Source organism: Chiloscyllium plagiosum, chromosome 16 (genome assembly GCF_004010195.1).
Source record: "Chiloscyllium plagiosum isolate BGI_BamShark_2017 chromosome 16, ASM401019v2, whole genome shotgun sequence".
Taxonomy (NCBI): domain Eukaryota; kingdom Metazoa; phylum Chordata; class Chondrichthyes; order Orectolobiformes; family Hemiscylliidae; genus Chiloscyllium; species Chiloscyllium plagiosum.
Genome location: NC_057725.1, coordinates 23705225 through 23726706, shown reverse-complemented (window position 1 = coordinate 23726706; position 21482 = coordinate 23705225). Strand labels below are relative to the sequence as shown.

General features: G+C 40.5%; 1 protein-coding gene across 3 annotated transcripts in view; it reads right to left on the bottom strand.

Moving 5' to 3' along the window:
- Positions 1 to 21482, bottom strand: part of elp4 (elongator acetyltransferase complex subunit 4) — a 274712-nt gene that overhangs the window by 124344 nt on the left and 128886 nt on the right. For all 3 annotated transcript variants that reach the window (XM_043705557.1, XM_043705558.1, XM_043705559.1), the window contains 2 exons: positions 18484 to 18568; positions 16554 to 16742 (listed from right to left, as the gene is read on the bottom strand). In XM_043705557.1, coding sequence (XP_043561492.1) covers positions 16554 to 16742; positions 18484 to 18568 — 274 coding nt within the window. The remainder of the gene's footprint in view (positions 1 to 16553; positions 16743 to 18483; positions 18569 to 21482) is intronic.

Genomic DNA, 21482 nt, shown 5'->3' with positions numbered 1-21482 from the left:
AGCCTCTCATTTTCCCCATTGATGCCAATGGTCCACTAACAGTAACTCCTCTTTTACCAAGGACTCAGCTGCATATTCATTTCTCTAATTTTATGTAACCTATGCCAATTAGCCACTGACTCAAATAACCCAGAATTTATAACTTTGAGGTTCTGCTTTTTAATACCTAGCCCTACATACTCAGAGACAAAATAAAACTGCAGATGCTGGATTCCAAGGTAGACAAGTAGGAAGCTGGAAGAACACAGCAAACAAGGCAGCATCGGGAGGTAGCGAGGTCAACCTTTCTGGTAGAACACTTCTTCAGGACTCCTGAAGAAGGATTATAGCTGAAATATTGACCTCTCCACCTCTAATGTTGCCTCACTTGCTGTGTTCTTCCAGCGTCCTGCTTGCGTAGCCCTATATACTCTCCAGGTATGACGAGGAAACAGGTTGTCTTATTTTGTTAGCACCCACTTGGAATACAACCAATAGATCCTCTCTCCCCCACTGCAATCTCCCTTCAGCCTTGCGAAGATGTCCTGAATGTTGGCAATCGAGGTAGCAATCGATGCAAGTGACTTGGAGGTTGAGACAGTTCAAATGCAAGACGATGGGTCTGGCATAGAGAAGTCAGCGAGATAGTTTTCTAAAAAGCTAAATTAACACCAAAAAAGGTACTCCACTGTGGAGTATCATGGGACTGATGCTGACTCTTAAACACCATGATGTATACATATGCTGTGGTTACAGAGAAACAAGGTACCTACTGATTGTAACCTTGAAGCCTTGTGGAACAATAAAAAAAATGCTAGGGTCTTTGGTGGAGTTTGCTCTTATTGCTTAAATATTGTTCATATTGCAAGGAGACCAAATATGATTCCTGATTGGAACTTTTTTTGTACAAGGCATCTCTTAGTTATCCCATGCCTTGTGATAACTACTTGTTTATGGGAGACCACCTGTTTCGAACTGTCAAGTTTCAGAATCTGCATTGGACATTGTTTGGTGTAGTTCGGGAGAAGCTTGCTGAAAGAACTAAGCTTTCCAGCTCAGTTCTCTTGTTTCTGGAAAAGAACACTTGTAGGTCCAACTGCTCTCAAACATGAAGCCTCTGGAAGACTTTGTCATTCTTTCTTGAATGACTGCAGCTGTAAAGGTCCCCAGACACAACTGCATGTCTCCAATGAAATCTGTCTTTGTCTGCAAGAATGTCAGAGCAACATCTCAAGTCTTATTATTTTTGCCTTCAAGAAGCAAACACATTGGCCAAAAGTGCTTTCTATAAATAATGAATCTCTGCAAAGGCAAGTCTGCTTTTTGTAAGCGAAAGCTTGTTGTATATGGTCACTGCCTAGTGTTTTGTGGAAAGAAGAAACAATATGTTGTTTGAAATGATCTACCAGTCTTTAGGATGTAAAGAGCTGGAAATGTGTTGCTGGAAAAGCGCAGCAGGTCAGGCAGCATCCAGGGAACAGGAGAATCGACGTTTCGGGCATAAGCCCTTCTTCCTGAAGAAGGGCTTATGCCCGAAACGTCGATTCTCCTGTTCCCTGAATGCTGCCTGACCTGCTGCGCTTTTCCAGCAACACATTTCCAGCTCTGATCTCCAGCATCTGCAGACCTCACTTTCTCCTTTAGGATGTAAAGCCTACATACCTGGCATCACACTAGTAATTAAATTCATAAGCAACACTATTCATTTGGGTGATAAACAGAATGTCTTTACGGCCAGCGAAAACTCTCAACTCAGTAATCCAACATTAGATGTTTTCTGGATAATCCTGAGTTTGTGAAGAATTATACTGATAAATAATTTACAATCGTCAGTCAGGCTCGCAGTGCGGCACACATTCTGTACTGGAAGCTACATATACTAATACACAGAATCCTGTTCTTTGTAGGCAGAAGAAAAAACATAGCTGCACACGGATGAAAATAGGTGACAGGTATTCGTGAGTTCATTTCTCAGGGTAATGTCTCAAACAATCACAGTCAACTTGCCTGGTTTAAAATCGGAACAAAGCTTGACAGTTAATGATCAGTCGTCATTAACTGGGGCATTCTTCACAGCAATGGCTTTACCAGAGCTGACTTGCCAAAAAGAATCAGTAAAATGTTGGTTTTCTCCTAAAACTGGCATTCTTGTGAATTGTCACAATGGGTTTAAGATGAAAAGCTTTGATAGAAAAAGTGTCTTCTTTTAACAGTACTCATCTTGTGTGTTTGTTAAAGAAAGCTGGTTGATGAATCTTTTTATTAAGTATAATATAGAGAAAGCATACAATTGGCCATTTTGGGAACTGGGTAAAACAGCTAAATTCATGTTGCAACTTATTGAGGAGTTGATACAGAGAATGACAGTGCACTCTTCCCATATTAGGTTGCAATAAAGGTTAATAGAATCTTGGCCTTGATCCCCAGGACACTGGGATACAAAAGTGAGCAAGTTTTTCATATTCAGTTACATAATCCTTGGTTATACCCCACCTGTTGCACTACATTTGTTTTTTTGGGCACGAAAGCTCAACTGTTTTGTTTTAGGGAGGGAATGTATAAACTCATCAGGAGTACTTCAGGTTTAAAGTATTATATTAAAAATATTCACTACATTTCTGTGCCCTTGAACTTAAAAAGTTGAGGAATCATCTAATCCAGGTGTTGAAAAATGAAGGTATTTGATAGACTAGATAACAGAAACATATTTTCAGATGAGCTATTCAAGAAACAAGGAGCCATAACTTGAAAATGATAGCCAGGACATGTAGGATTTAAATCAAGAATTACTTTATCCGCACAAAGGCAGTGGAAATATGGAATTCTATCCTCCAAAAGGCAGTGGATGTTAGAGTTCAATTAATATTTTAAACACTGAGATTGGTGCAGTTTTCAGATAAGGACATCAGGATATGAATGGCAGTAAAGTGAGCTTAGGTACAGATTAATAAATCTATGGCAGAATAAATTTAAGGACTTAATTGACCTACTTTTCTTCTCATGAAACAGAAAACGTAGCAAGACAAAATGTAGAAGGTCTTCTTTACACGCTTTAATTTAGATAGAAAATATGTCTCCCATCTGGAGAAACACAATATAAAAAATAAATAGTGTAACAGAAAGGAAACTTTTTAAAAAGCAATTTAGCATTAGTGAAAAGAGAAAATTGGGCTAAACAAGACGCATCTAAAGAGATTAATAGGTTACTTGATTTCCAATGGTACAGAATGGGCAACTTCATGGTCTCCTGTACATTAAAAAAAGGTGTTCACTGACAAATTCTCAGATGGAAAGTAGGCATTTTTGGTTGGTTATAAATATCAAGGTGAACTACAAATTACCATCTATGGCAAGTTGCCGGCAGTACAAGTATCTTGTTGCCATCACAACGTGATGTAGATCTGGTGCGACATCTGAAATTAAAACACAGGTGGTCTAAAAACAGTGCAGATGGGGAAAAGTCAATTTGGTTGCTGTTGTAAACCCATGCACTTGCAAAAATGCACATTCTATTCAATAAAGTGAAATCAAAAAGGAATATATTGGCTGGGGAAAATGACATACACTTACTTTCTTGAATGCTGTATGAAATATTGTGAATGGTAGTACTTTGGATTTGTGTTCTCTGAAGTAAAAGCTCCACTCTTGACTCAGCTTCATTTATTCAGCAGCATATTGCTTAGAAGTATAAGTTTTCCTTTTTTGAGTAGTTTTAGTTTAACAAGACCAAAATAGCACAGAAGGGGAACAGTTTTGGGAGAATAGCCTTAAAACCCTACTGCTTGATATTATGAGGTGGTAAGAATTACATTCCACAAAGTGGGGATCCAATAGTAATCCTTGGCATACCCTGCAAATGATAAGCCTTCAGGACGTTTCACAGCACACTTGTTAATAGAGAAAGAAATGTTTGCTACAATATGTTGCCACGACAGCATGATGACATCAACTTGTTCTGTCTAAACAAGAGTCAAGTGTGGTGCTGGAAAAGCACAGCAGGTCAGGCAGCATCTAAGGTGCAGGAGAATTGACATTTCGGGCATAAGCCCTTCATCAGGAATGAGGCTTGTGGGCTGGGAGGGCTGAGAGCTAAATGGGATGTGGGTGGGGGTGGATAGATGGGAAAGGTGATGGACAGGTCAGGAGAGTGATGCCGAGTTGGAGGCTTGGGACTGGGATAATGTGGGGGAAATGAGGAAACTGTTGAAATCTACATTTATCCCATGTGATTGCAGGGTCCCAAGGCGGAATATGAGACGTTCTTCCTCCAAGGCGTCAGATGGTAACCATTTGGCATTTGAGGAGGCCCAGGACCTGCATGTCGCTGACAAGAGTGGGAAGGGGAGTTGAAATATTCTTCCCCTCACCCACTCCAATCACCTGCCCTCACAACGCATCACCCTCCACTTCAACCAGAACCTCACCATCAAACCCGCAGACAGGGGGGGGCACACCGACCTCTACAACGCTGAAGCCAGGAGCCAACATACAGACACCTCCTCCTACTGCCCCCTCGACCAAGAATAAGGTCATCTCTCATTCTTAGGGACGCCAATGAGTGCAGCCCTAAACCACAGAATGTCTTCATATAAAACAGTCCCTCCATACCAAGGATCAGCCTACTGAACCTTCTCTGGATTGCAACCTCACCTCCCATCACAATATCATCATCTCTATCTGCAACCTCATCACCTTTGGGGATTGCCCATCCACAGCCTCCAACCTCATTATCCATGAACTACACACCATCCTATTCTACCTCCTACTAAAGATTCACAAACCGGACTTCCCTGTTCGACCCATTTTCTCAGCATGCGCCTGTCACACTGAACCCATCTCTGCCTACCTTGACACTGTCCTGTCCCCCTTAGTCCAGGAACTCCCCACCACCCATGCCCATCACCTCCTCCAAGATTTTTGTTTCCCCGGCCCCTAATGTCTCATCTTCACCTTGGACATCCAGTCTCTGTACACATTGATCCGCCACGACGAAGGCCTCCAAACCCTCCATTTCTTCCTCTCACGCCGTCACAACCAATACCCTTCCACCAACGCCCTCATCCACTTGGGTGAACTGGTCTTTACCCTTAACAACTTCTCCTTCCAATCCTCCCGCTTTCTCCAAACCAAAGGGATAGCCATGGGTACCCACATGGGACCCAGCTATGCCTGTTTCTTTGTTGGTTACATGGAACAGTCTATCTTCCGCAGTTACACAAGCACCAACCTCCACCTGTTGCTCCACTTTATCAATGACTGTATCGGTGCCACCTCTCCCACGAGGAGGTTGAACAGTTCATTTACTTTACCAACATCTTCCATCCTGACCTCAAATTCACCTGGACCATCTCAGACACCTCCCTCCACTTCCTGGACCTCTAACCACGGACATCTACTACAAGCCTACAGTTACCTAGACGACACCTCTTCCCATTTGAGCTCCTGTAAAAATCCATCCCTTATTCCCAATTCCTCCGCCTCCACCACATCTGTTCCCAGGATGACTAATTCCACCTTAGAAAATCCCAAGTGGCCTCCTTCTTCCAAGATTGCAATTTCCCTTCCCACTTGGTTGACAATGCCCTCCAGCGCATCTCCTCCACTTCCTGCACCACTGCCCTTGAACTCCACCCCTCCTAACGCAACAAGGACAGAACCCTCCTGGTCCTCACCTTCCATCCCATCAATGCCCGCATACATTGCATCATACTCCGCCACATCTGTCACCTACAAACCAGATACATATTTCACTCCCCAACCCCATTAGCATTCTGGAAAGACCCTTCCCTCGCGAATCCCTCATCAGGCCCTCCCACTACTCCACACCCCACTCCTGGCACCTTTTCTTGCCACCGCAGGAGGTGCAAAACCTGCGCCCACACCACTCCCCTCACCTCCATTCAAGGCCCCAAAGGATCCTTCCAAATCCGAAAGAAATTTACCTGTATCTCGACCAATGTCACCTACTGTACCCACTGCATCCAATGTGGTCTCCTCTCCATCGGAGAGACAGGATGCCTTCTTGCGGATCATTTCAGAGAACATCTCTGGGACACCCGCACCCATCAGCCCCACCGCTCTGTGGCTGAACACTTCAACTCCCCTTCCCAGTCTGTCAGGGACATGCAGGTCCCAGGCCTCTTCAACTGCCAAACCATTACCACCTGATGCCTGGAGGAAGAATGCCTCATATTCCGCCTAGGGACTTTGCAACCACATGGGATAAATCTGGATTTCAAGTTTCCTTATTTCCCCTCCTCCCACATTATCCCAGGCCCAAGCCTCCAAGTTAGCGCTGTGCTCCTGACTGTCAATCACGTTTCCCATCTATCCGCTCCAAACCCCACCCCCCCAACCTATCACCTTCTCCCTCATCTTCATCGACCTATGGCTTTCTCAACTACCTTCCTCTCAGCCCTCCAGCCCACAAGCCTTATTCCTGATGAAAGGCTCATGCCTGAAATGTTGATTCTCCTGCACCTCAGATGCTGCCTGACCTGCTGTGCTTTTTCAGCACCACACTCAACTCTGATCTCCAGCATCTGCAATCCTCACTTACTCCTCTATGAACAAGAGGAAGAGTAGTGGCTGGCATATTTACCAGAATACTACTGAAATTTTTGACATGCAGGTTTCACTGTGATAATAGTAACAACTTCATTGTTAAAGGTCTGCCAAAATTGCAGCACACGGATACAAGAGCTGAGTGACGGCTGAAACATGTACATGTGTTAGAGGAAGTTGGTCTCCCAGGTTGCACAAGGTAAGATTTAAGTGCTATGTAGAAAGGGAAAAGAAAGGCCAGTGCTATTGCTCATGGACCAATAGTACAATAGCAACCTGCTCAATGACACTCATATTGTGATTTGCAAGGATCAGTCATTATAACATTGATTCAAACATGGTTAAAAGATCTGAACTTTAAAGGAGAGAGCCTAGATATCAAGACTGCTTTTAACCGATTGTGGCATCAAGTAGTCCTAGCAAAACTACAGTCAAAGGGAATCGGAGGAAATTTCTTCAAGGACATTGTTGGAGTTGTACCTGCCATAAAGGAAGATGGCTGTATTTATTGGAAGCCAGTCATCTCAGCTCTAGTGTACATCACTTGATATTATCCTGGGCCCAACCATTTTCAGCTGTTTCATCAATGACCTTCCCTCCATGATAAGGCCAGAAGTGAGGATGTTCACTGATGATTGCACAATGTCATGTACCATTCTTTACCCCTCAGATACTGGAGCAAGCCATGCGCATATGTAGCAAGCCCTGAACAACATCCAGATTTGGGCTAACAAGTGGCAGTAATATGCACGTCACTGAAGTGTTATGCAATGACCATCTCAAACAAGAATCTAACCATCACCTTTTGACATTACTGCCACTAAATTCCCTAATATCAACATCCTTGGGGTTACCATTGTCAAGAAACTAAGCTGGACTAGCTGTATAAATGCTATGGCCACAAGAGCAGGGCAGAGGGTGGAAGTCATGGAGTGCATGACTTATCTCCTGATCCCCCAAAGCCTGTCCATCATCCATAACGCATATGTCAGGAATGTGAGGAACACTCCGAACTTGCTTGGATGAGTGTAGTTCCAATAACACTCAAGAAACTTGACACCATCTAGAATAAAGCAGTTGACTGATTGGCACATGTCCAAACACTCCACCACCAATGCACAGTAGCAGCACAGTATGCTATCTACAAGATCCACTCCAGAAATTCACCAAAATTCTTGGACAGCACCTTCAAAATTCATGATTATTACCATCACGAAGGATAAAGGCAGCAGGTACATGGGAACACCACCATGTGCAAGTTCCTCTTCAAGCCCCTCACTACCATGATTTGTAAATCTGGTGGTGTTTTTCAGTGTCCCTGGGGAAAAATCCAGGAACTCTCTCCCTAGCAGTATTTTGGATGTTCTTAAACTAAATGGACTGCAGAGATTCAAGAAAGCAGATCGCCACCAGTTTCTCAAGGGCAACTAGGGTGGGCAATAATTGTTGACCCAGCCAATGAAACATGCATTTCCTAACAAACAGAAAAAAATGTAGAAGGGTCACATTTAGAAGTGACCTCCAGAAGAACATCATATTTCTTTTGCTGTTAACAAAGGATTCTTCTGTTAATGCTAATTAGTACATTTTTCTGTAGGGTGAAGAAATTTCAATAGCCTATAAACTACCACAAGCAGATGGTGACTTAGTGGTAATATCACTGAATCTGTAATTTGGAAGGCCATGATAGTAATTTGGGAACATGGATTCAAACCCAAGCATGACAGCTGGAAAAGTCTAAATTTAATAAAACCTGGAATGCAAAACTAATCTCAGTAAAGATGACAATGAATAATAATGATTAATGCATTTTAAGGAAATCAGCTATCTTGACCAGGCTGGCCTTTACACATGACTCCAGATTCCCAGCATTGTGGCTGACTCCTAACTACCCTCATTTGGTTCACTGGCAATTTAAGGACAGGAAACAAAAGCTGCCCTTGCCAATAACACCCCACATCCCATGAAGGAATAATTTAAGAAATATACAATCTAATGTTTTCCCACATTTTTCCACTCTGAAACAAAAGGTTAGATGCTAGATGTAATGATCATAAAGAGGTTAGCCTCATTGCATATGAGTTCCCTGATTGGTCCAATCAGGGACCCCTGGCTGACAGATTAAAAACAGGAATGTCAGAAATTCTGGCACTCTGATAGCTGACTCTGAAGAGGCAGTACTAAAGTAAAGGATGGCTCATGTGTAAATAAAGGGTGACTTGGTGACAGGATACCAGCCACTGTGGAGTTATTTCACCAGGAGAGGTACACAGCACTTTGACTTAAATGTGGTGTGGACTGGGATGAGGATTGCTGGAAAGCCAAACAAGTTAATGACAGCATGCTGCATATTGAACTAAAGATAGAGATACAGACATGCAGTTTGATAGTAATAAGATCATAAGACACATGAGCAGAAGCAGGCCATTCAGCTTATCGGCTCAGTGGTTAGCACTGCTGCCTCACAGCACCAGAGTCCCAGGTTCAATTCCAGCCTTGGGTGACCGTCTGTGTGGAGTTTGCATTCTCTTTGTGTCTGCGTGGGTTTCTTCCTGGTGCTCCGGTTACCTCCCACAGTCCAAAGATGTGCAGGTCAGGTGAATTGGCCATGCTAAATTGCCCCATAGTGTCAGGTCAATTAGTCAGAGGGAAATGGGTCTGGCTGGGGTATTATTTGGAGGGCAGGTGTGACTGGTTGGGCCGAAAAGCCTGTTTCTACACTGTAGGGAACCTAATCTAAAAAAAAAGTCTGTTCTGGCATTCATGAAATCATGGCTGATCTGATATCCCAAAGTTTCACTTTCCTGTCGTTTCCAAATACTCCTTGATACCTTTATTGAATAAAATCTGTCCAACTCAGCCTTGATTATACTCAGCCTGTACAGCTCTCTGTGATAAAGAATTCCACAACTTCACTATCCTCGAGAGAAGAAATTTCGCTCATCACTGTCTTAAACATGTGACCCTGTATTCTGAGATTATGCCCTTTGCCCTGGACATTTCCACAAAAAAACAACCTTTCCGCACATAACCTATTCTATCCCCTAAGAATCTTGTAAGTTCCAATAAGGTCATCTCTCATTCTTAGGAAGTCCAATGAGTTAGGCCCAACCTACAGGATGTCTTCATACAAAACAGTCCCTCCATATCAAGCATCAGCCTACTGAATCTTCTCCGGACTGCCTTCAATGCTAGTATGTCTTTCTTTAGATATGGGGTGCAAAATTGTTCACATTATTCCAGTTGTGGTGTTACTAGTGCATTATATAGTCTTAGCACGACTTCCTTATTTTTATACTCTATTCTATTTGAAGTAAGAGGTCAACAATCCATTTACCCGTTCTGGGGAACTGGCCAGAAAACACTATGAATATTTCCTCGTGGATACCTCTGCCAATTGGGCTCTCCCAATCTATAAGACGACATAAGTCATCCATGATTAATGCATTGCATTTTACACATAACACATTCTCTCCTGATTTGTTCTCAGTCCTGCCGAATAGCTACTGTTAGGGAGTCTGAAGTTTACTCATACCTTCTTCAGGAGATCGTAATTACAAGTGCAAGTTCTTTTTCTAATGACAAGGTAAGTGTTAGTCACTGCAAATAAGGAGATGGTGGTAGTACAGCACTGTCATTGGGTTTGTATTCCATTGGGGACATAAGTTCATATCCAAGCACAGTGGCAGGAATTCACAAAGGCTGCTCAGATAGCACCTTCCAAATCCACAACTATCTGGAAAGATAAGTGCTGCAGATAAATGGAAACACCATTTATCCCCTGCAAGATACACACCATCATGACTTGGAAATATATTGCTGTTTTTTCAGTGTCGCTGGGTCAAAATCCTGGAATTTCCTCCTTAATGGCATCATGCAAGTATCTACAACATATGGCCTGCAGTGGTTCAGAAAGGCAGCTCACCAGCACCTTCTTAACTCAAACAGCTGTGAAACTGCTGCAGCTATCTGGGGCTAGTAATTACAAATGTAAGTACTCTTGCTAATGATATGGTAAGTTTTGGCGATGGCAAATGAGGAGATGGTGGTACATCAGTACGGTCGTTTAAACTAATTGAATTTAAAGAAATTGGGAATGTGTAATATCTTCTCAGTTATGCTGCTGTGGAACTATTACCAATTTCATTAAAAGCCAGTTGATTCACTAACGTACATGATCTTTACATGGCCTGGACTATATGTGACTCCAGACTACAGTAATGTAGTTGACTCTTAGCTGACCTCTGAAATGACCAGCTAGTCATTCAGTTCAAGGGCAGTCAGGAAGGGGAATAAATGTTTAATCAACGACTCCAAGTGTGCTTTACATACAAGAAAACAAAGTCCAACTAGACATTATTTTAGAGTCATTAAATTATGGTTGTTACTAAGATTCCAGATGCTCTTCATGGGGCGGCACAGTGGCTCAGTGGTTAGCACTGTTGCCCCACAGTACCAAAGTTCCAGGTTCAATTCCAGCCTCGGATGACTGTCTGTGTGGAGTTTGCACATTCTCCCCGTGTCTGTGTGGGTTTCCTCCCACAGTCCAAAGATATGCAGGTTAGGTGAATTTGCCACGCTAAATTGCCCATAGTGTTAGGTGCAATAGTCAGAGGGAAATGGGACTGAGTGAGTTACTCTTCGGAGGGTCGGTGTGGATCTGTTGGGCTGAAGGGCCTGTTTCCACACTGTAGGGAATCTAATCTAAAAGATGCTTTACTCCTGGTCATACATATTTCAAAGAAAGCATTCAAAATCAAATATTGACACATCACACAAAATACTATCATCTTGAAAGAACTGTGTCATTTTATTAACTGTGCCTTTAAAAAACTGAGAACTGCAACATGAAAGCTTCATAAATTTTTTGCAAGGGCATTTGACATCTATCGTGAATTACAGCAGTATGAGTCCAGTACAAGAAAAGCGTATTCTTGGTCCTGGTCCTTGCAAATGAGGTAGGCCAAATGGATCAAGTATCTGTACGGGAACATTTAGGATCCAGTGGTCAGTCTATAATAAGTTTCAGGATGGTGGTGGAGAATGATGTGCAACAATCTAGACTAAGAAAAATAAGTTGGCAGAGAGCTGACTTCAATGGGACAGGAGCAGAGCTGGGCAGGATTGATAGGAACAAAAGGTTGGCAGGATAAGCAGTACTGAACAATGGACTACCTTCAAAGAGCAGATGGTTTGGGTGCAGTTGAGGTATATTCCCTTAAATGGGAAAGGTAGGTCAAACAAATCCAGAGTTCCCTGGATGACAAAGGATGCAGAAATTGACATTAGAAAGAAAAAGTGTGTTTGTGACAGTTGTAAATCATAAATTGCAGTTGAGAACCACGAGGGATACTGAAGGTTTAGAGGGGAGGTGAAAAAAGTAAATAAGAGAAGCAAAGGTGAAATATGAGAAAAGACCAGCAGCAAACATGAAGGGCAATTCCAAGCACATAAATAGCGAAAAGTGATTACAGGAGTAGGCGAGCCAATTAAAGATATAAAAATGGGTTTTACAACTGGGGTCAGTGGGAATGACAAGGTTTTAAACAAACATCTGTTTTTACAAGATGATGCTGCCCCCAGGCCAAGATGCCAAGAACAAAAATAAAACACTCATTGAGAGGAATACCCAATGCTGCTTCTTGATCCTTGGAATACATTTCCCAATGCTAGCCCCTTGATCAATACCAAGAATGACAAGAACAACAATGGTTGAGACACTACCACCTCCAAAACACACACAACTTGACTTTGATAGTTTTAATCTATTCTGGAATCCAATCCTTGGAATTCCTTACTTACTATAATTGAATGGTCACCTTCAGCACAAACATCAATAACTTGCATTTAAAGTGCACTTTTAACATAATAAATTGTCTCAAGGTGTGTTTATCAAAGTTTACCAAAGCACTACGTACAGAGATATTTGGACAGATCATCAAAAACTTGGTCAAGTAGATGAATTTATGGATTACCTTAATGGATAAGAGGTCAAATAGTACAGAAACTTATGGAGAGACTTCCAGATCTTAGAACTCAGTTAGCTGAAGGAACAATGGTGGAGCAACGTAATCTGGGATGCTCAAAAGGCCAGAATTGGACGAAGACAGATTTCTCAGATTGTTGTAGGGCTGGAGGTGATTGTGGAGTTTGGGAGAAAGGAGGCCATGGAGAGATTTGAAAATAACCATGAGACTTTTTAAAATCAAAGTACTGGCAGACTATCATCCTTTGCAACTCAGTTCAGCACAGGGAGAAATGGTGAAAGGGACTTGGTGTCAGTGTTGTGAAGTTGGTGGGTGTAAAATTGAAAAATGGGGAAAGCATTAAAAAGTAATGTTTTTTCTATGCTTAGTGATTCAAAAAGGATGTCTGTGGATTTGCGGGTGCACAGAGCACCCGAATTGAAACACTTGTATCGAAAGGGCTGTGTGGTTAGCAATCCAGGCAAGAGTTTTGTTTTGCTATCAAAATAAGTTTGAATTTAGCCAAATCAATTTAAAGCAGGCCCTTAGCTACCAAAAACCCATTAAATTTAAATCTGATGGTTTTGACAACCTAAGCCAATCTGAAATGTATGGATAGGTCATCAAGAGTATAAAAGATGTAGCATTTGGAAAATCAGGGACAGCAACTGCCATCTGGTTAACAACCATCACCTCTAAAGAGAAAGTCACTGGCTCTCACAGAATTCTCTAAGCTCTCAGAGAAACCATAATTTAACTAAAGGTTACCTAAGCCATTCTTAGCTAATATTCCTGACATAAGAATTTGATAGAGAAAGGCGTTCCTGAAAGAAGATCAGTGGAGAAGGCAAGATGTACAATGGCTGTAATTTCAAGGGACTAAGTTCTAAATTTTTTATTATTTTGGTTCATATAAGTGGGACTTGTATTTATTGGAACAGCATGCCATTAGAAATTTGTTTTGTTTGGGAATAGTTAGTAGTTAAGGGGGAATTGTTTGGTTTGTTAACAGTTCAGTTTGTTCACTGTTAATGTTAGATAAATAAATTATTACTTGGTGATTATAGAGTGAATGAAAAGGAGTTCATTTCATTTAACCATTCATTTATAACAGCTTGAGGGTGAGAAGCAGGTTATACCACTTTTCACACTTCTTTTTAACAGATTATAGGGCCAAGCGAGCCTTTCAGGGTATTTCTGTTTTAGTTATGGGGGGCTTGACTTCACCTTTATAACAGTAAGTCAGGATACAGGTGGTGTTTTGAATGAGCTCAAGTTTGCAAATGTACAAAATGAGAGGCCAGCCATGAGAGCATTGGAGCAATTACAGTTTTAGATGACAAAGACAAGGGTCAAGATTTAACCAACAAATGCACTAAAGGGATTAAACAGGTGATGTTATGAAGATGGAAGCAGGTGGTCTAAATGATGAGTAGGATATAGTGCTGGAAGCTGAGTAAAGATTATGAACTGTCTGGTTCAGCCACAGACAGTGCTGAGAGAGATGAACTCGGTGGCCTGAAACTTGCGATGAGTAGCAGCAGTTGACTTGAGAAATTATCAGCTCATCTAATACTGCTTATCAGAGGCTGGGTCATCAAGTGATAACAGTGACTTTCTTTTCAATTATGTTCCTGAGGAGCAGCATGAAGATGAGAAACAGAAAAAGTTAGGAGACTCCAGAAGTAATAGTACGAATGCCTGAAAAGATGCTAAAGCTGGTTAAGGCAGCACTTACTACTTTGAGGGAACTATGGATGGGCAATAAATAAAAAATTATCAATACCATCCGTGTAATGTGAATTAAAACAAAAGAGATATATATATTTTTAAAAATGCTTTTATTACTTGTTACTATCTCGATTGTGAAGTAAACCTATAAAATGTTATTCTGTTTTCTCAAACGCTTTAAAGTGAATTATTTGTATTCTCCCCTAGTATGATCAGGTGGTGTTCTACTTTCTGAACCATCCATTTACCTTAAATGCAGTTAAAGATATCTACTGCTGAAATACACTGAACTTTAAGTAACAAATGTACTCAACAATTATTTGGTACAATAAGTCATTATACTCATCAAACATATTACCAATAAGCATTCATTTCTTTAGTAATATGTTGACAAGATTAATTAAAAAGAGGTTATTCCAACCTGGAGCCATTATCAAGTACAATTGGGCACTGAAGGCTTAAATTTTACTCCCATTTTAAAGGGTGTATTACACATTAACTTTAGAAACTTTTAAATCTGAGGCCAGAATATGAGCACTAAGGTAGGCAAGTTATCTGACTCCTGATTGCATATGGAATGTAGAATTTTAGTTCCATGATACAAAGTAAAAGTACTCTAACAGTTCAGTTTACATTTCACTTTGCTGAAGAAGACCATCTCCACTTTGCACTCAGGCAACGTTTCTACCTTCATGAACTCCTAACATCAGAGGAAAATTGCTTTCAGAAAAACAACATGTCAACACTCTGGAACAACCAGAAGCACTGATGAAAGGTTAATTAACTAAAACATTAGCTGTGTTTTTTCTCCACTGATGCTCTGGGTCTATCAAGTATTTCCAGACTTTTCCATTTTTATTTCAGGTACAAAAGGCTGGAATAGTTTGCTTAGACTACCTGAGTTTGAAGTGGTATTACAATGGGAATACTGGTGCACTGGATATAATGACTTGGGTTTCCAAGAGCCAGGTAATTGTTATTTCAGTGTGAATGGGAGATACGCATGGGAACCCTGTCAAATCACCATCACAGCAAACGCTGAAAGAATTGCTCAGGTAATTCAAGATTCTGTTGGGAAAATCCTGTTGTCGAAAACCCTCAAAAAGTCTCAATTAAATCAGGAAATTTGGAGGGTTCCAATGAAAGTAGGAAATATTTATTCAATTGACCCCCATACTTACCCCACACACCTGACTATGACCTGACACCTCTGGGACCCAAAACCCCAAACCTATTCCAGACCAGACACCCCTTCACCTTCTCCAGATCAGATCACACTTCTCCTGCTGTGGACCTGAACCCCCCCCCCCTCCCCCAACTCCCATTTTCCTCTGCTCTGGACCTGCATCCTTCTTTCATCCAATCTGGATCTGATCCCCTAACCTCTACTTCAGTTACAACACTCCCTTCCACTACTCTGGACCCAACTATCCCTACGCTGCTTTCACCCGACTTCCATTTCTCCATCTTTTTGGTCTGGGCCTGCAGCTTCTCTTCTCCTCTTGCAGACACAAACACCTCCTCCCCCTTCACCCTACAGAACTTGACCCTGCACCTCAGATCATGGGACATCGACCTCTTTCTCTACATATTATCCCCAAACCAACAGTGACCTGATGAGATTTCTCTCAACCAGTCCAATCTACCATAAACACTGCTTACATACTTGGATCTTTGACATCTTGCACTCTGGCACCCCATCCACCTAACACCCTCCCCATTATCGATCTGGCAGACTACCCCATGGCAACCTATATTCTACTCATTTGGCATCCAACCATTTGTCACCTTATCCCCTAGCCAGCTGGCAAACTACTTACCTGTCACCTTTCTCCCGACCCTCCTAGCACCATAAATTCACATTTACATCATGTACCTGTTTTGACAGCAGCTACCAAAGTGGCTGCCTGTGAATCTGGACCCTTAAATTTCAGGATACAGCAGCTAACTCATGTGAGAAAGGGGTTTGGTTTGCCTTCCTCTGACAATTCTGCATGATGAAAGACCCGTCAAAATTGAACTACGGTTCCACATTTCTGAAGGAACCTTGATAGAAATCTCTTGTCAGAAACACGGAGCACTTTCCTTTCATTTAAAAAAGGGGCGGAGTGACAATCTGAATGGGATTGACATTCCCCAGAAAATCCTATTCAATGTATTTTATTCTAAAGGAGTTTGGAGAACCAGACCATTGGGAACTTCACCAGAGCTCATCAATAAAGGTAAACTAGCAACCTATGGAATTGTGATTACTCCACTTCAAACTATACTTAAAAAGAAGTAGAATATGTTTTGCACACAATGAAGTCTAACCTGAATGAGGTATGCTGGCACAGTAATAACGCAGGCAGACAGAGATGTTCTGAGAAGTCCACGGAGTGCATACAGAAATTTGGTCAGACCGCAGGCATGTTTGGGGTTTTCATGAAGATCAATGTCCTCTCCCCACAGCAGTGAGCCAAGCGAATGGATTCCTATCCGCAGGATATTCCTTTGTTTAATCTGCAGAAACGAAGTGTAAATGCATGTGACAAAGTAACAAGGCTTTCTTATAAATAACATTCTATCCACACTTCAAATTCTAACTTATGAGAGATATTACAGAAACAAAAATAGAAATTGCTGGAAAAGCTCACCAGGTCTGGCAGCATCTGTGAACAGAAATCAGAATTAAACTTTCAGGTCCAGTGACCCTTCTGCAGGACTGTTCAGAGCATCTTACCACTTGGCATCAGTACTGAGAAAGGGTTACTGGACCTGAAACATTGACCCTAATTTCTCTCCACAAATACTGCCAGACTTGTGAGCTTTTCCAGCAATTTCTGTTTTTTCTTCTGATTTCCAGCATCAACAGTTCTCTCATTTTATTTTATAGAGCTATAACAGATATTGGACAGGTGACAAGGCTCTGAATTTCTGTCTGGACTTGCTTTCCAGCTGCCCAATGGCTCATAAAACAGCTTGTTTCCATGGCATATCAACAGGGAAAGATACCAGTAGGACCTTAATAAGTACTACACTTTTGCAAAGGCTACATAGCTGCTAGCAAAGTGCCAAGAAAGGATCAGCGTATGCTCGGCTTCCAGCTGATTTGGGCCAAGATTCTGTTAACAAAAGCTGCCTGTGGTATCACAGTTTATTCATGCTAGCAAAATGGGTAGTTAATTCCACACTTTCACTTTCATGGAGAAACTTGTTGCTTAGACACAGAAAAAGCAATGTGTAAATTTTTACTCTTTGATCATAAGCAACTAGATGTGACAAAGAAACATAATGCATTCTGGAATAGCACAGTAAGGCTAAGGTCAATAGAAGACACTGTGCAAAGAGTTGCAACAAAAATATCAAGTAAAAATAAACCTTATTGCAAAAGTCTGTTCAGTTAGAAGTGACTTAGTTGAAAGGTTCTAAGGGTGTGTGTGTGTCACTTCACCAAAAATGCTGTTGCTTTCTATGAGATTTCCTGCTTTAGAAGACCTGTCATCTTGCGGCAGAAGCAGCTAGGCACACTATACTGTGGGAACTGTCATGACATGTCTATTGCCATGGTTACCACTGGGAAGGGGAGAGGTGCCTGTCAGGGACCAATTTACTTCTCCAAAGGGGTTTTGCCTCCACAGGGAAAGACAGCCGGTCCAGATCTGTGTCAAAATCTCAGTAGAGACTGTGGCTGAGCAATAACAAGCTAAATTAACATACAAGTAATATGAATACCAGAAGTTGCTATAAAGGATTTTTTCACTTTGACACCCAGCCTTAGTTAACTTTGTTAACACCAATGCAAAGTTGACTGCACAAGCTCCTTAAAACTCTAATTAGTTGATCTTTCCTTGGTTTCTTGTCACAGTATCCTCAAGGCTATAAGTTTTACAACAGAGATATTTTCATTGCAACATCAACATAAAAAGTTTAATGTGGCTTAATGTGGATTTGGGCTAAGCCACTTTCTCGACTGGACAGCTCCTTTTTAGGTGCTCAGTGACTAATGATGCCAGAGCACACTGCTTATGCACATCAATGCTTGTACCCAATAGAGTTGAGGAAAGCTCAAAACGTGAGGCAAATGCATATTAACATATAACCCATACACTGTCTGTGCAATGCTTGTTTACTTCATCCGTGCTTAGAAACAGCTTGTTCATTGTTGATTATTCCAAGCCCTTCCGGCTGCACCCTGGAGAGCCCTATGAAAACAACATTAGTTACTTGATTACATAAGACACTAAGGGCTTGTGCACCATACCTGGGGACAGACTCCATCAAATCCTTCCTCACGGATGACTCTTTGTATGGATCTAAGCAGCTTGACATAACCAAAGTTCATATTACTGTGAAAAAAAGGTGTGAAATGCGAATCAAATTTTAAAAAACTTCAGCACGTAATTGATAATTTTAAACATTTTATTTTGAACAGCAGTCTTGAAATACATATCAAAGTTGTGTTTCCATGATTAAGAAAAAAAAAATCTGATACTGCTCTCCAAATAACACAAGTAAAATGCAATTTTTGCTTAATCTAAATTAATATAAATGAATTTGCTTTTCCCTAGCTGAGAAACACGAAGCTAAATACCAACACAGCTGAGGTTTAGTGAGTGTGTAACTTGTGCAATAATATTTTGCTTGGACTATGAACATATGAAATATGAAAACAGAATACGTTGTGCTGAGTTGACGTGAACCTATTCAAACAGAACAGTGCAAGAGAGAAACTTGCAAAATATATATGGTTTTCCATAATAGTTAGATTCATTGTTGAATATTTGAAGAAAGACGAATATCTTAGGTTTTGAGTAAAGCATGAAAAACATGTCTTTTGCCCTCCAGTAGATATGTTAAACACAAACTGTTGCACAGGTTCTATTAAAAGCAGTCGTCTGAAGCTTATACAAAACCTTAATTTCATTCTAAACTGCTTAAGTGAAAAGCAAAATTGAACTAATAAATTAAGTTCACAGTACAGTTGTATAAATAAAATGTGCCCTTGGAGACTGCAGTCACTCTCTTCTAGTCACTACCTCTGTGACCTGACACAATATGAAAGGAATATTCTGCAGAGACAAGGATGCCTTAATTATGTCAGGCTCACTTACCTCCTAGAAAATTAATGATTTAATGAAGCAACTTAAGAGATGAAACCACCACAGCATTTCTGTGCTAAATCATAGATTAATTAACATATTGTTAATGAACTGCCAATGCAAGCACACCTGATCAAAGTCCTAGTCACCTGAGCTCTTGATGAAAATTTGTAATTTTAACAAAAATAACCTTTCCAAAAATGTTTCTGCTTCTTTCTGCCCCACAACTGTAACCATCAAGAAAATCAATATGCAGTTGAGCACAAACATAAAAACATTGTTTATTTGTGCTTCATCGCAATGCAAAGATGGACTTGACAGTGAGCAGTTGTCAGTCTGTTCTGAATTTTTAAATTTATATTTTAATTAAAATGTAATATTTGGTGAAAATTCATAGCAAACTACAGGTTTAATTTTCAGTGTTAATAATTATAAGTTCACCACTAACCCTTCAAAATGCACTACATATAATGTCTGTCAAATAGATCGAATGCATCTGTGAGGCAAAACATACTTACAAGTAAGCTGGTTAAATAACTAAATAACAAGTAAGCTTTGGGCAGCTTGCATCTAGAAATTTTTGGCAATGTTATATAGTCAAATACTCATTACTCCTATATAAACTTCTACTCAATTAAAAGAAAACTTTGTAACTCTTCCATTAGCATGAAGTTTCTAACTGTCTTGACAAAGTGATGGACATTATATATTGTGCATTTTGAAGGGTTAGTGATGAAATGATCAATTATTGACATTGAAAATTAAACCTGTAGTCTGCTATGAACTTACACCAAATATTACATTTTTAATTAAAAATAAATTTAAAATTTCAGAACAAACTGACAACTGCTCACTCAAGTCCATCTTTGTTTATCCGTACTTGACCACAGTGCAAAGTTATGAGGCTAGCTTATGTCAATGTAAACTGAATCGGTAGCATGATGCCAACAGTTACCCAGTACTGTACAATAGATGCAATCCTCCAATTCTGAAGCTGTAAAGATTAATTCATCATCGTGGTTTAAAAACAGTTAACTAGTTTGAAAATGGAATCAAATCAAGAGAGCAGCAGGAACAGAGGCAAATCTTGAATACTAAAAACCTGACAATTTCCATTATCGTCAAGTGAGTATTGTCTTTCCCACAAAAAGGACAGAGGTTTAAATGTATAACCATCAAACAAACAATATAATTATCAGGATGTCAATGCCAAGGTTATTAAGATCTTAAGATCACTGCATGCCACATGCACATTTTTAAGAACATCAGTTTGTAGAGGTGATCTTTTTCCTTGTCCGTGTTCTGCGTGCCTGTACTTTCAGCTAAGATAACCAATTTACTAATACTTAACACTATTGACAGAAAAGGAAAACAAACAATTTAAACCATTTCTGTGAACCCACCCTTAAAAAGAATAACTTGGAGTGGGTCAGCAACCACATTCAGGAATATCAGTTGTGCACTATCGTAAATAAAATAAAATAATCTTTTTTAAGTTCAAAGAAGAAATGGATATTTTACCAACAGTTTCAGTTGAAAACTGAAGCCAAAATTGGAGCAGAAGAGATGACGACTGCATGGTTATTGAAGGTTGACAGCTTTTATACTCTATAAGGTCATTTAATGAGCAAGAACAGAGACAGAGGAATAAATAGGATTTCCTACTCTAAGCCTTCTCATTAGTTACATTTCAGAAGAAACCTACAAAATATTTTTCATCGTATCTTATGACAGTAATTTTGTTCAACTAAAATTCTTAGAGCATATATCCTACAATGGATGAGCAAAATGAACTTTCAATATATAAATGCTTCACTCCCAGTAACTAACCGTGGACCATTGCTCTGTATCACATCTATTTTAATTCTTCAGCATTGGCATTGACTACAGATTTGCAGCATTATAGATTGCAACACCTACATGACATCCAGTGCCATCAGAAGGCATATAGGCATAGATTTGTTTTGGCAAGTTTCAAATTACTAAAATCTGGCTTCATCTTTAGATTCAAGAAAGAGATCTCTGACTACTTAGGCACCCTTTATTTATTTCAGATCTTATTGAAAACCAGCTGACGTCCTAAGATGCTATTCATGCTGAGTTGAAAGATATGCTGTTTTATTATTGTGTGGAGGTGCCGGTGTTGGACTGGGGTGGAAAA